Raw genomic sequence first — 16,654 nt, 5'->3', positions numbered from 1 at the left:
AAAAAAATCAAATAGTTCCTGCTATCAATTTTAAGGGCATGTGTATTTTTTTTTTAAAAAAAAGACCCGAACACACACACAAAACATGTATTGAATCGTTATCTCCTTTTATATCATCCCTCCCAAACACTTTTCGTTTCGAGTATTGTTCAAGCTCAGCCCAAACAATACCGACTTGTGTTTGGATGAAGACATTGTGGTCCCGTGTTCATGAGACAACCGAAGGTGAATGATTATGATTGACCAGGTGGGAGGAAGGAGGAGAAGAGGACTGGCCCCTCCTGGAAGCAGACTCTGGACTATTGGACACACCATCCTTGGCAGCTTTGATCTGAAGCCAGGTATCTCCGAGAGCTTTGGCAAAGTGGTCGTCGACTGATCCTGTGATGGATACAGAGTTTGTCACTGGCTCTGGCTCCTTGTAATTCTTGCCAAGGCTTCTGCGGAAGTGTTCTTCTACCACTGGATCGCAGGTAGCAGTAGCTGTAGGGGAAATGCAGAAAATTTCTAAGAAACTGACAAGCTCCTGCTTTTCCGTATGACTAAAAAAAAAAATCTCCTAATTCCCCTTGCAGATGTTCTGCTTTTTAAGTACAACTGCAGTAAATTTATTTAACGTATGTACAATATGCATTAATAATATGTATAATTAAATAACACCATCAATTGCTGTTTCAATGGGAATGCTTTATTAGAATGCATTGTCCAGAATATTTTTCTATTATTTGTCTGCTCAGGCCCTCTAAATTACTCAAGAGAAGAAAAAAAACAAATGTATATGTTGTCATTTTAGATTACTATCTGAAAAAGCCAAAAACAGAATGTGCTCAAGCAGAACAATCTCCACTTGTATAGACTTCAACTCCCACAATTCCCTGGGCAGCAGGGCCATTGCTGAGAATCTTGGGAGGCATGTAAATAGGAGAAGGCTGTGAGAACATATAAGTGAATTACATTTCTGTAGATTGATGTATGTTGCCAAAACTATTCCCATAAAAAATTGAAAAACTGAAAATCAGAAAATCATGTAAGTTTTAAGAAGGTTACAAAAAGGTTCTAAGAGATGTTGAAACTTCTAAAACTTTATTTTAAAATGCACAATTCTTTTCTTTGTATTTCTTGTTCATTTTATTCTAGCCAAAGTAATAAAGGCATTTTATGTGTTGTCTTTTAGATTATTTTGGGGTAGCCAATTCCTCATTATGTTATCAAATATACACAAAATCAAAGGAGGGGTTTGATTCAAATCTAAATTAGCTGCATTTAGATCCTATTAAAATCAGTGTGAAAGGTTGGTCACAAAATTAAGTTTACCATTGCTATAAAAGGGCTAATTGTTCTACCTCCTGAATCAAAAGCAGCTGCTGGGAAATCACAATGAGGGAGGGCTATTAGTCTACTATCCATTCTGAGCTCCTCATGTGCGTTTGGCTGGCCTGTGGCTGTTACTAAAGGCTAGACTAGCTTGGCCCTTGGAATAACCCCAGAGTGGCTTTTCTTTCAGAAACTCTTTCCAATTTCAGTTTCCAACTTTATTTCACTTCCCACAAATCCATTATTATATTAACCTTTCATCTCTTTATCCTACATAATTGTTTATATTGAGCATTATTGAATTTAACAAAGTTAAGCTGTCTTTAAAAACACACAATATCAAATCAGTAAAAATCCAGTTATATGGATTTATACCTTACTGATTTTATTTATAGTTTTTGAATTTTATATATGGACAAAGATTATAAATAATCTTCCACTGGACAATCCAGAATTTCTTATTATATCAATAAATATTAAAAGTTGAAGAGTTTAACAATTTCTCCTAATAAAAATAGGAATATCTTAGTGGGAGTTCTCCTTTAATACATACAGGTAATCCTCAAGACCCAACCATTCGTTTAGTAACTGTTCAAAGTTACAAGGACCCCCCAAAAAGTGACTTCTGACTTTTTTCCACACTTAAAAACAGTTGTAGTATCCTCATGGTCATGTGATCAAAATTCAGATCTTTATGGCAGTTGCCGTGTTATGGGGTCACATGATCAACTGACAAGCAGTCAATGGGGAAGTCAAATTCATTTAACAACCGTGTTAGTAACTTAAGAACGGCAGTGATTCACTTAACAATTGCAGCAAGAAAGATCATGAAATGGGGGCAAAACTTGTTTAATAACTGTCTCACTTAGCAACAGAAATTTTGGGCTCAAGTGTGGTCATAAATCGAGGACTAACTCTAATTACATATTTAATTTGACTGCAGTATACTACTTTCACCCTGCTTAAAAATATTTTTATTTCTGTAATTCATTTCATCTATTAATAATTATTTGATGACCGCATTATCATGGATCTTGGAAATAAAATTGAGGAGTGTTACTTACTGCTAGACGGCCTTCGGTAGCTCGTTGGCATAGCAGCCCCACTTCCACTGTGCACAACTGGACAATGAGAAAGGTTACAGTTTCGATTGCTTGCAGAGGCACATGTGATTACAGATGGACGGTTCTGAGGATAAAAGAAATCACGGAAATCATAGACAATTCCTCAAAGAGTTGCTTTTAATATGGCGGTTACAATTTTTTGCCAGAAATATTCCTTCACAAGGGCGCCTGAAATAAATGTAGGCACCAAGTCCCATCTTAATAGGAAACTCTGAAGGTCATTTCAAATAATCTAGGTACAGGAACTAAGGGGAACTATGTGGTTTGGGGAAGAAGCTCTTGGCTCTTCCAATCATTAAAATGCTAGAAGAAACTACTTGAATTAATATAGCAATCTCTTTTATAACTATTCAGATGTAACTGGTATGTTGGAATATATCATTTACTTTAGCTATGCATTATTATTATTTTTTAAATGATAATGATTTCTTACATCCAGGCATCACGTAAGCCATTATATATTATTAAAAGTTGAAAAACATAATAATATATCAAATTGCATACTACAAAATAAGACACAATCAGTCAATATTTAAATAGTTAATAACCAAAAGATCTTCAGTGTAATATCCAGTATTACATCCAGGGAGGAAATTATATTTAAGTACAATGAAATGATTTTTAAATTATGACCACTCCAAAAAACAATAGTAGGAATTATCAAGCAGTCCCAAAGTCATAAGTGGAAGCCTCTCCCTTCCTCCCTTCCTTGCCGATCATCAATGAACCAACTATGCTGAGGAAATACACTACGAAGAACAATAGCGGATGGATTGGAACATTGGTTTATACTACATAACACACCAAATGGTAATATAACAGAAAAAACAGTGCCCAGGTCATAGCCCAGGAATAAAAGGTTGCAGTGAAAGTACAAAATGCCAAATGTTGCCTAATAACAATTATAAGACCAAAGGAACACTGATTTAGCTGAGTGAGAAGCTTTTTGAATTCAAGAATTATAATTTTGAATTTAATGCTAGTTTCTAAGTGGGGAATGGTAGCTATATGGTGTTGTTTTTTTTCCTAAATCACAAAGGAGCATGTTGAGCAGAGGTGGGTTTCTGATGGTTCGGCCCGGATCGGGCAAACCAGTAGTAGCATAGGCGGGAGGCTCTGCCCACCCACCCGGACGCTTCTGCACATGCACAGAAGCGTTGCGCGCAAGCACACACACAAGCGAACTGGTAGTAAAATAAATTGAAACCCACCACTGATGTTGAGACATGAATGAGAAAGTCCCTACCGTCATCAGTGACTTCCTGACTTAGTAGCAGTTTTTTTTAAAAAATCCACCTAGAAAAACTGAAAAAAATAAGCGGGCAGATCTAGTTTAGGCGACAAGATAAAACTACAGAGATGTTCTTCAAGGGAGCAAAAGTAAAGGTAATGCAGGATAAGTGTTTACAAGCACATATGTGAACAGGGACTCATGCTATCCTCCAAATAAGCTAGAAAAGGCAGCTTGTCAGTTACAAAATACAATAGTGACAATAGCTCACATAACATTGGTTAAGAACTTATGTGTCTATATAAAAAAAATTGTGAGATTTGTGATGAATATTTTTCATGTGCCAACTTTTTTGTCCTTTAAAACGAGTGCCGTTTCTCTCATCTCTTGTCTGTTGGTTTAAAAAAAAGGAGATGATTCTAAGGCTTGTGTTATGGGTCCATTTTAAAATCCTTCAAAGTTACATTTAGTAGCCTCACGAGGAACTTGGGGAATTGCTAGTCGGCTCAAACTTTCATTCATATATGAAGTTCTAGAATTTCTGAAGTTGACTGCAATTTGAGGAAGGGAAGAGGGAAGGGGGATTTGGTCTTGAATGACATTCCTCCTTTTCCATGAATCAGTGGCCTTGTACATCTTGTAATGAACTCAAGGTAATGTTAAAAAAAAAAAAAAAAAGACATCTTTTCCCATCTATCTGCTCCGAAATTTCTAATTAAGGATTACTCTTCACTCAAGGGTACTTTTTTCTTCAAAAGGCAACGGGACTGTTGCCTGACGAAGAACAACAAAACATTTTGCTTCCCATCCAAAAAGCTTCATCAGTTCTGATGGCGGGGGAGGGGATGAAATGGAAGGATAGGTACTGGCAGTTGGGACTGGCCTGAATGAGGATACAATTGGTTGTACAATCTTCTTGAAATGCTGCAAGTACTGCATTGTAAACTGGAGACAGATGCTGTCTTATTCCTCCCCCTCTGTTGAGGAAAGGGTGTTCCATTCTAACATAGATGGATTCTTTTACCCTTCTTTCAAACCAATGGTCTGCTATCCAACCATGACCTGGATGACTGAGAATATCCATACCTTTCTTCACTAACAACTGATGGACCAGGAAACCTATTTCTGATTTGTTAACTCAATCCTTATCAAATATAGTTGCTGCAAAACACTTCAATTACTTAAAAAGGCAAGCATGTCAAAAAAAAAAAAAACCCAACTTCCTTCTCGGGTTCAAATTTTTTACAAATATTTTATATAGAATTTGTTTTGACCATTCAATCACTTTTCAAAAATTTTAATTTTTTTTCCAATATTTAACAACTGTTAAACATTGATTTCTTTTTTTTGAAGAATGCTTTTTTGAACGTCATTTTGAAACTGGTAGACGAGAGCTTCTTTGCTTCCTTGTGAGTTTAGACAGCTGAGAAGAGGCCCTTTCCCAATGTATAGAAATATCTAGTATTCCTCAGTAGGGCTTGTTTTAAAACATTGCTCAAATAAATAAATATTTATTTATATAAGTTTCAAACAACCATATTTGAAAATTTTCATTCTGCCTCCAGCATTTAAGAGCCGAGGTGGTGCAGTGGTTAGAGTGCAGCACTTCAGGCTACTTCAGCTGACTGGAGTTCTGCAGTTCGGCTGTTCAAATCTCACCAGCTCAGGGTTGACTCAGCCTTCCATCCTTCCGAGGTGGGTAAAATGAGGACCCGGATTGTTGTTGGGGGCAATATGCTGACTCTGTAAACCGCTTAGAGAGGGCTGAAAGCCCTATGAAGCAGTATATAAGTCTAACTGCTATTGCTATTGCTATTGCTATTTGCAAAATTATTAATTGCGAGGAATTAGGGAAGTTATATAAACAATGACTCTGCAAAAACCAACCATCCACACACCACCAAACAGACACAGAGAAATACAAAAATTGTAGATAAGCTAAATGAAAAATAGTTGCCTAGAAATATGCATCTTAGCAAACAAATATGCCAAGTACCTGCTGCCGTTCCACTGATGTAATTGTAGGAGTCATGCTTACAGACCGAATAACATCCATGCTGTTTTTGGTCAGTGCTAGAGGTTGCTCCATAGTTAAGCTTGGGATTGAGGCATATATATGATTAGCATGAAGGCCCATTGTTGGTGCGACTGCCCGTTCTATGGGACTACGACTCCTTTCTCTATGTTCTTTTCGGTAATCCCCATTTGCAGTCTTCATTCTAAGAGAAAACACAAACAAACCAATATGTTAGTGTTGTGCATTTAATTCAAGAAATGCACTCCAAAGACAAGTTTATAGCTAGTGTTCGACTTAACACCAGTGACTTAGACACCATCCAGAGTTAAAATACTTCGATGTTTTATACTGCTATAATCTTTATCACAATTTCAGGCATCACTCTCCTTGGGGTTTCTTTTGTCATCTTCTCCATATTCATATTCATATGAAAATTTCAGTATAAGCACATAGGATGAAGGAATGTAGCATGCAGAAGGAATGCTTTTAGAGCCGAGGTGGCGCAGTGGTTAAATGCAGCACTGCAGGCTACTTCAGCTGACTGCAGTTCTGCAGTTCGGCTGTTCAAATCTCACCGGCTCAAGGTTGACTCAGCCTTCCATCCTTCCGAGGTGGGTAAAATGAGGACCCGGATTGTTGGGGACAATATGCTGACTCTGTAAACTGCTTAGAGAGGGCTGAAAGCCCTATGAAGCAGTATGCAAGTCTAACTGCTATTGCTATTGCTATGCTTGTGCAAAGCTCCATACAGCAATCCATATTTATGCAGAAAATGCTAGCTTTTCACTATGTGTGAAAGTGAGTATGGCGTAATGGTTAAAACAAAAAAACTATGGAGGATACCATAAAAATTCAGACCACAACAAAGTGTTTGAAAGAGTGCCTCATGATATTCTCTGTCCCCCACCCCCCAAAAATATAGATTAGATAATACTACTATAAAATGGACCCCTGGTTGGCTGAATGCCTGTATTCAAAAAGTACTCATTAATGGTACTATTTCAGCTTGGAGAAAACATCAAACAGAGTGCCACAGGGCTCTGTCTTGGGCCTGGGTTGTTTCAACATTTTATCAATAACTGCAATGAAAAAACAGAGATGTTTTTCAAGTTTGCAGGTAATTCAAAACTGGGAAATGAGAAAAGACACCCAAGGAAGCTTGAGAAATCAGCTGAGATGAACAGCTGAAGACAGTAAGAGTTATTAACAATAAATAATCTCTGGGCAAGCTGGGTGACACGTAAATTAAACAAACAGAAAGAGAATAAAAAAAATAAACAAATGTGAATGGCCTTGAGAGATAGGAGGAAGAGCTGTTTCCAAGGTAATGGTCAGATAAAAGGGGTCTGAGCCTGAACAAGAATGAAATGTGAGTAAACAACTCAGGCAAACAACTTAATTCACACAAAGATACATGGACGGCACTTTCATATTTGCAAGATTCTGTTACTAAAGTTTTAGAATAAAAGTAGTACTGACCATTCATGGCACTGATTATCTAATCTGGTTTATTTTGAAGGGTTTCTAGTACATCCTGCATTAAGGAAGGGCTATATCAGACAATCCCTAAGGTCCCTTTCAACTCTAAAAGTCTAAGAAATTCCAAGTGGTGGATTAAGAGTGGGGAGATCCATGTTGAAGTCTACCCTTAATCTTAAAACTCTCTGAAATTTTGGACCAGTTGCTCTCTCTCAGCCCAACTAGCTTCTAATGGGGTTGTGAGGATAAAATGAAGGTGAGATGTAAACAAACAAATTAAAATTTCAAACTGCTATTGTTAGAACATGTGAAAAGGCTCAGATTATTCTTGCAACAGGATCTACCACATCTAGTTGCTAATATTAAAGCAGTAATGGAATAGGGATGTTGCTAACTGAATAAAATTCAAATATTTCAATGAGGAGAGCTGCTGTACTTATTTCTTCAGATATATTCATTTAGCAGTTCTGCTTATCCTCAGTAAAATATAACTTTTCCACATAGGCATTAATTACACATTGCATTGAAATAAAAATAAATGCATTGTTTACAAATTGTTGATGCATTTAACATATGATCTTGGAAATACAGACAATGCCTTAGAAAAAACATGAGGCATGTAAAAACAAACTTTCTAATTTGCTGACTTCAACAAGTTAATAGAGGACAATGATGTGTTGTGTGTGTGTATGTCTGTGGTATCGTCAATTATAATTCTGCCTTCTGCTTTATGAAATGTATTTTGGTCTTCCATGTACTGGAAATTTGTATCTCCCTATTCCAAAATTGAAGTTTTTAGAGACATCTAAATGCAAGAAAAAAAATTAAGGGATATATGATGAGTTACAAGGAATAACTAGTGAACTGCACTGTACTTAAAGAAGTTACACACAATACAATAGCAGAGTTGGAAGGGACCTTGGAGGTCTTCTAGTCCAACCCCCTGCCTAGGCAGGAAACCCTATACCGTTTCAGACAAATGGCTATCCAACATCTTCTTAAAGACTTCCAGTGTTGGGGCATTCACAACTTCTGGAGGCAAGCTGTTCCACTGATTAATTGTTCTGTCAGGAAATTTCTCCTCAGTTCTAAGTTGCTTCTTTCCTTGATTAGTTTCCACCCATTGCTTCTTGTTCTACCCTCAGGTGCCTTGGAGAATAGTTTGACTCCCTCTTCTTTGTGGCAACCCCTGAGATATTGGAACACTGCTATCATGTCTCCCCTAGTCCTTCTTTCTATTAAACTAGGCATACCCAGTTCCTGCAACTGTTGTTCATATGTTTTAGTCTCCAGTCCCCTAATCATCTTTGTTGCTCTTCTCTGCACTCTTTCTAGAGTCTCCACATCTCTTCTACATCGTGGTGACCAAAACTGAATGCAATATTCCAAGTGTGGCCTTACCAAGGCATTATAAAGTGGTATTAACACTTCATGTGATCTTGATTCTATCCCTCTGTTTATGTAGCCTAGTACTGTGTTGGCTTATTTGACAGCTGCTGCTGCTATGTCTGTAACATTTATACATATGCTGTCTCTCCAGGAATAAACTTCAATTAACAAATTGAAGTTAAGACTTACAGGTGTGTGTTACTACAAGATTTGATCCATTTTATTAAAGAGCCCAGCTTTTATTTGGATAGATTCAAGGACCATTTGATTTGATTGTGACAATGAATCCAAATCTTAATTTCTGATAGCCAAAGTCCTGTGCCTTCCTCTATCACTGAAAACCAAAAATGGCTCTAATTTTTTTTCCTGAGTGACAGTATTCTATGACTTTTTAGGAACATAACAAGATTAAAGTTGCATTGGCTTTTTGTGCCCGACATAACTAAACATAGACTTATAACACAGAAGCAGCCTTGAATAGAATAAATAATCCAGAATAAACATTTAAGTATTTGTGAAAATGTAATCATAAAAATGATTTTGAATTTGAATTTGCCTTGTTTCTCACGTATGGGAGTTTTTTGTGAGATGTGGGGAGAGGTGGTACTGTGTTTGAAAGTTAAACACCTCATAAAGCTAATGCCAGAACACTGGGAAATATCAGAATGAATCTTGAAAAGTTAGGTGAATGAAGACAAATTTAAAATATTCTTCTGTTATCATGCACACCCCCACATTGACAAAAAGGAGTTCTGAATCGTAACACGACTGACTGAACATCATCATACCAGTCATATGCCATTAACTTGATCCCTTGAATTAGATCATAAAGCAGTAGATAGTAAATCTTTGTTTACAAATGAATACAGTTTCTCTTCATTCTGACACAGCTTACATATTTTATTTCTCCTATATTCAAGCAAGAATTATTTTTGAATTGTTCTCCAGTGAATCATATCCATGGCCCACATCTTTCCCAAGCATCATGTGTTGAAATGGACATACCAAAACCACACTCTGTTCTGACCTAGGCTCCCCCAAGAGCATAACAAAAATCCCTTTTATTAATTTACTGTGAATTCTGCTCATTCACATCCAGCAAAGTTTTTCAAGGAGGATTTACAGTCACAGACCTTATCTGGCTTGGAGAGCTGCCAGGCCAGTTATCTGCAAAAAGTTGGCAAGGAGTTCAGAGTCACGAACCAATTAAGCGAACTAATTGTCTCCTGAAAAATTCACTCCCCTTTCGCTCCTCTTTTATTTCCTCTGAGAGCGGCCATTCATTGTCCACCTGTGACCTTATTCCCAAGTCAACCCCTGTTCTTTAGCTGATCCCTTCATCTGGTAACTCTGCGCATGCGCACACTGGGAACAGGCTCCAGCTATTCATTTGCCTTTCTGATGTCTGACTTTGAAGGCAGCTGATAACTAGCATACGGCTCTGGCCCCCTCTCTGCCTTTGACACAGAGTCCTCATCAGAATCTTCCCCAGATTCCAGGACTGGTCCATGTTCCTTCCCGACCTCATTATCCGAATCTGCTGCCAGCTCTGGCTGGCCACAACACACTCATCTGGATTGTTAGATCTGCACATCAGGAGATTTTCTTCTTTTTAATTGAAAGCTATACTTTGAGCCCATGCACTGAACAGTTCAAATGGTAGTTATAACACAGTATCCTTAAACAATTCTTCTTTTACAGAGCTCTTAATTGTCGTGTCTCTGTTTACTGGAACAGAGCAATGGTAATTCACACCCATCCTGGAGAAACAACTTATGTGTGCCAACTGTTCAAGGAAAAATAGGAAAAAAGAGCAAGAAAGAGGCCCCCCAAAGGGAAGAGTTTCCTTATGCTCTTTTCTAGTGCACAATTCCTTTAAAAACAGCCAAAAAGGCGCTGCTAAAAAACAAAACAAAAACCAAACATCCTGCAATGTCTTTTTATAGAACTTATATTCAGGTTGGTCTGATTTTAAAATATACATCTCATAAAAAGTTAACTGAGGCAATGGCAATAAGTGTACTTGGGAAAACCACTGATGCATGGAAGTTTATTTCCTTATTCTCCAGTTCCTACATCACCATTACCTAATCCGTTCAGATTTTTTCTCCTGCTCACAATTTATCATTCTTGTTCAACGGCTAATATTGTGAAATATCTGAAAGGAAAGTAATTTTTATTCTCTTCTCGAATGCCAAAAAAGATTTTGTATGTGTGTTGTCTTCCGTTTCATTTAAAACCTGAATTTCACATTTGACCAAACTAGCACCAACAGAATCCAGAATTAAATAAAATGCTTTTGGTGGACAAGAGTTCTACAAGGTGAGTTATTTTTACATTTCTTATAAGGGTGAGTTTATTCTTTAATAAGCACTAAAAATTTTCATGTTCAAAGCTCAAACAATGGTCAATTACATGGTATTTCCAGAAGTCAAGTCTTGAGTTTCCAACTTTCTGAATAAAATGTAATTAAATAATTAAATAAATAACATACTTAAACTCCAAAAAACTAGATGACCACTACATGGTAGTACAGAGGTACAGAAAACAGTATCTGTTGTCATTTTCTGTCCATCCAAATTTATATTAGCCCAAACTGATCAGTCTAATATAAGCCTGAATAGACAGAACACTTAATTGCACAATCTCCATTCTCGATAGTCAGTTGCAATTCATTTAAAATCTATTTCTGGCTTTCAAATAAAAGTGTGGTAGATGCAAATTATCTTGACCCTGTCAAGCAGAAAATTTTGATTTGCCAAGTGAGGGACAGGCATTACATTCTAATGTGATGGGTATTATAAGACAAAAAGCCATAGTATTATTTTTGCTTGTAAAAGCTATCATATCATTATCTGAATGCAGCCAAAGGTTTTTTTTTTTTCCTTAGACCACTAAAGAAAACTATTTTACTTTTACTAAATATTATTTTAAAATTAGCTGTTGTGTTACAAACCAATTTAAGTAAGTAAAAAAGTCTGTATGGAGAAACTTTTTACAAGCAGAAAGATGCAATTGTGATTTTGGTTTAAATGCCATCAGCCAGCCAGTGTAGACTGGCAACTACCCGGAGGAGAGCCTTCTCGGTGGCTGCTCCGACCCTCTGGAACGAACTCCCCGTGGAGATTCGGACCCTCACCACCCTCCAGACCTTCCACGCCGCCCTTAAAATCTGGCTGTCCCGGCTGGCCTGGGGTTAAAAACTCTAACCCCACTCGAATTGTATGATTGTTGTGTTTTTAAATGATGTAGTGTCTTTATGTTGTAAATTGTTTGTCCTCCCCCCCCCCTTTTTGAACTGTGAGCCACCCTGAGTCCCCCCCAGGGAAAAGGGCGGCATACAAATAAAGTGACTATGACTATGAAATTAAGATTAACTTTTTCAATAACATGATTCTAATAAATAGCTGAAGAAACAGTAACTTGATTTGTTTACAGGTATATGTATAGTTATGAAAAGTTTACCTACTTAATAATCCAAGAGCATCTGAAGCAGTAATTTAAAAGAAATCCAGCAGTTGAAGCTGTGAATAATCCATTCCCCAAAAAACACCCTATCAGAGCAAAGGTGAAACTGAAAAGCTTTGAATAGTGTTATTATTTTACCATCTTGCTTTGCATGTAATGAGTCTTATCTCATATATTAGTTTCACCTTTAAGTTGCATTACTGAAATAAATGAACTTTTGCACGATATTCTAATTTTTCGAGTTTCACCTGTATATAAAATACACAACAGACCAGTATTTTCTTCAAGTAGTGGAAAAATTTTTGAGTTTCACCTGTATATAAAATACACAACTTACAGACCAGTATTTTCTTCAAGTAGTGGAAAAAGAACCAAAAACAGGTGCATTGAAAAATGCTCCAAAAAACTGGGATGATTCTGCAATGTTTTTAGTCACCATACATCATCTGAGTAAAGAATGGCTTAAGTTACACCTAGTTGCAGGAGTGTCTGTTTGCAAAACTACAGAAGTCAGAGGGGTGCAAACTATGCTTTTGGCACATTTACAAGGGTAAAGTTTGTAGCACAATGCTACAATGCACCACCATCCTGACAAAAGAAGGGGCAATCTGTGGATAATGCTTATTTCTTTTATTTTATATGATTTTATATCCTGAGACCAATTGTGCTACTTTGAAATAAAAATGCAATGTAGTTGAAAGGATTACTGGAAGTCAACTTTAGGGTTTAAGATGGTGATATTCTTTTAAGCACAATATGGTTCATTTTTATTAAGGCAGTAGGATTCAGTAATAAATCTATAAAATAACATTTCAAAAACTTTCCAATCAGTTAAATAGATTCAGTCCCTGCAGCTCAGTTATCTTGAGAAATTGTTTTAAACTGTTCAAAAACATTTTGTCCCGTGCTTCACCTTACAGAGTTAACATACAACATCACTGACATGCTAACAAATTATTCCCAAATCCCTCCCTCCATTTTCCCCATGATGTTTTAAGTACAAATTGAGAATTGTTCCATGACATACTGTGACTACATTTTTACCGAAGCAGACTCATTGTAGCATATCAAGAATTAAGAATTTACCAGTGCTCTATTACTGCCCCGCTGAATCAAATAATAATCTGCCCTCCTTCACTTAGAACCAAATACATATTGGAATTACATCTTTATCCAAATTATGATACATATTTAGCAATATTCTCAAAGATGCAAATGACTAATTTATAACCTCCTAGAGGTGTAGATACTTCACTGCTCTGATATGAAATCTGCCTTGAGTATGCAGCACATTAATTTTCTATTTTCTGAGGGAATCTGATGGGGGGGGGGATGGCATATATTTATGATATTCCACAGAGCACCTTTACTATATATTGGGCTACTAGCCCCTATTTGTGAGACTGATGTAGTTTTTCCATGCTTAAGTAGAAAAATGTGCAATGACAGTCATCCACATATTTAAATCATGCAAATTTTAGCACTAAGAAGCATCTGTGCAATAAAGGTCCCCTTATCAATTTGCCCATTCAACCACCACCAATAAGCATATAACACATCCAAGGGGAGTAACAAAACAGGATGTTGTTGTGTCTTTTCGACGCAGCCGACAGGCGGGGCCGGAGTAGCCGATACCTGATTGGCTGAGGCACGCCTGCCAGCTGGCGGGAAAATCACCGGTCACCCTTTGGCCAGCCAACTGACAGCTCGAGTATATAAAGAGCTGTCAGTTGGGCTGGCGCTGTCCGCGTTCTGAATCCTCACTGTTGTTAAAACCGTTAGAATAAATCCGTTCCCGTTACCTCACGACTCCCGCCTCGTTACTTAAAAGATGTAGTTGCTGATTGTAGTTGCTACGGAAGGCACATCTTTTCTACTACAACATTTTTTAAAAAAAGATATTTTTGGAATCTGTGCTGATCATAACAAACAGAAGTCCTGACAAAGTGAGATAAACAAAAAAGGAGCATACTGTGATATTATTATTTACACACACACACACACACACACACACACAAACACGGATAGAAGGGCAAGGATCACAGATGTGAAAAAGAAAGGTTTTAATCATAAGCCAAAGGGTCTTGAGGGAACAAAAGGCAGCCTCTGGCATACAAAATAAGCATCATGTGTGTTTGGGAGGGGAAGATCTGGATTCAACTGCACTTAACCACATAGACACCCACTGAAGCCCCTTTCCTCCAAGCTGTAAGCAGCAGCCGAGGGTCTTAACTGATGTTGTTGTGCCATCTGAATGCACAGCAATGGTTTCTACCAAATGGAACAAGCCAGAAAGGGAAACCCATCATTTATTTTCTGGTCAATGCTAACTGTCCTTTCTGTGTTGTATTTTGGTACAAGAATCTCAATGTAAAACAAATAGCTAGTTTGTAGCCCTACTTACAGAGTACAGTGGAACCTCCTGTCATGACGACAAACCATTCTAGGACTTTGGTTGCAACCCAATTTGGTCGTGACGAGAAGCAAGGCTGACTGCACATGCGGTCAAAAAACGGCGCAGAAGGGAAAATTGCCGCGACTGTGTTTGATCGCCACACAAGTATTTGTTCGTGACCAGATGCAAAAAAAATGTGAAATTTTTGGTTGGCACCCGATCTGGTCGTGGTCAGAAGCGTTTGTGATCCGAGGTTCTACTATATAGGCCTTAAGGATAATCATCCAAGTGCAGACTCCATGGGCCCTATATTGCATTTTGTAGTTACATAACACTGAGAACGAACCAGCATCTAGGACAGTTTTTCTCAACCATAGCAACTCTATGATGTGTGGTCTTCAGCTCCCAGAATTCTCTAGCCAGCATGGTAGAGTCAAATTTGTAGTCCACATATCCTAAAGTTGCCGGGGTTGAGAAATTGTTCTAGGGATGTCAGTAGAAGGAAGCTACCTAAATAGAAAGAAATAATGGACAAGGGGAAAGAAGCTATCCTCTATCATTATGTTAGGGAACTCTAGAAAATCTATGGAGGATATTTGTAACTCAGGGTTGAAATGAGGGGTCCTTGGTGCTCTCTGGGCTTGCTTGTTTTCTTGCAGACGTTTCATTATCAAACTAAATAATATCATCAATGCTAGTCAAAACACCAGAATATAAACTGACAGCAAACAGCATTACTTACTAGCACTGATGATGTTACCTAGTTAGGGTAATGAAATGTCTGCAAGAAAACAAGCAAGCTCAGAGAGCACCAAAGATTCCTCTAGCAAATCTGCATGGATTTAACTTCGTTAAATTTAAAAGGCCACCCAACTCCATAGAGGCTCTGGGTGGCATACAACATTAAAAACAGAAAGATGCAATAAAAAAGAAAAGATTTATATCCTGAATAAGAAACATACAAACAAATAAACAAATAAAAAGATTATAAGAGCCACATCATCCATGTTAACTCAACATTCTCAAGAGACTTTTTAAAGAGCATCAAGTTGGGTCCCATGCAAGGGGGGGGGTATTTCTGAGGGCAAACACTGTGACAGAGAGGGTTTGCTTCTGTCCATCAGATGACAATGATTGAGGGGTGGGACTCAGAGTATGCTCACTTTTTTTTTTTTAGATGTGCAATTCTGAAGGATTTGTGAAAGAACTCATAAATTCCATAAAAACCTTAAAAGTGATAGCATGTCTCTTTTAAGATATGCCTCTTCCCGGGGTGTAATTGATCATATACATATATAGCTCTCTCAGTCTATAGAAAAAAAGCCAGTTGGTAAATGAAATTCAATTCTGTATTTGGAACACAAAACGGAACTCTACATCTGTAATACTTGATTCTGTATAGCATTAGCAGCTATGTAATCTTTGCAAATATAAAATAATTACATTTTCCCCTAAACAAATTAGTATATTCATGTTTTATTTGAGGTCGACCAACAAGGAAGAAACACTGAAGAGAAGCAGTTTTCTCTAACATGGTGTTTGTTGCTAATTTATTCCACTCTGAGGCAGCAATAAAAAAGTTCTTCAAAATCCCACAAAGGGAAGTGGTCAAATACAGAATATAATAAATTTCACTCCTAAGAAATATTTTAAAAAAAACAACAACAACCAAAACATTTCTCACAATCAGTCAGTTCCATGTTTTCTGTTGGGGAAGTCTGGGAGTTGAAGTCCACATTTCTTAAAGTTGCCAGGCTTGAGAAGCAGTGCGGTGGCAGAAGAAAAGGGCTACTCTCTGTACCTCAAATTTGATATGACCTCTTGGCGACACTGCATTTGCTTCTCAATTACTTAAATGGATTTGTACAAGCTCTTCTGAAGTCTGCTTTGGATTATTCTCAACTTAGCCCATCTACTAAAGTGTCAAAATAAACTTCTTTTCCTAGTACTGATCTCATGTTGCAGACTTGTATTTTCTTAATTTTCTTTACATTCAACAATTCAGAGGGGCCTTATCCGGGGCTTTAAGGTCCCTTATGGAGAATGAATAAAGCCCACAGGTGCCTACCCTCACCATCCAAGCTTCTTCCTCCACCCAGATAAGATCCCCACCCACATGGAACATCAGATGTACACTCATGTTTGAAGTGTGGTTTGGGGGAGGCGTGTGAGGGCCCAGGAGAGTTATATACATTGCAAGGCCAAGCCGCATATTCCAAACAGGGAAAAACATTTAT

The 16,654-nt window shown here is 37.6% G+C and overlaps 1 protein-coding gene across 2 annotated transcripts in view; it reads right to left on the bottom strand.

The window, feature by feature from the left end:
• The window catches only part of VGLL4 (vestigial like family member 4), a 93,319-nt gene continuing 76,665 nt past the window's right edge, over positions 1-16,654 (bottom strand). For both annotated transcript variants that reach the window (XM_087709115.1, XM_087709113.1), the window contains 3 exons: positions 5,666-5,888; positions 2,379-2,502; positions 1-483 (listed from right to left, as the gene is read on the bottom strand). In XM_087709115.1, the coding sequence (XP_087565241.1) occupies positions 209-483; positions 2,379-2,502; positions 5,666-5,888 (622 nt within the window). In that variant the 3' untranslated portion in view covers positions 1-208. The remainder of the gene's footprint in view (positions 484-2,378; positions 2,503-5,665; positions 5,889-16,654) is intronic.

The sequence above is a fragment of the Thamnophis sirtalis genome, unplaced genomic scaffold (assembly GCF_051295495.1).
Source record: "Thamnophis sirtalis isolate CommonGarterSnake01/CBP01778 unplaced genomic scaffold, rThaSir2_p1.2 scaffold_3, whole genome shotgun sequence".
NCBI lineage: Eukaryota > Metazoa > Chordata > Lepidosauria > Squamata > Natricidae > Thamnophis > Thamnophis sirtalis.
Note: the sequence above shows the minus strand (reverse complement) of the source record. Positions and strands in the feature narration are given on the sequence as shown.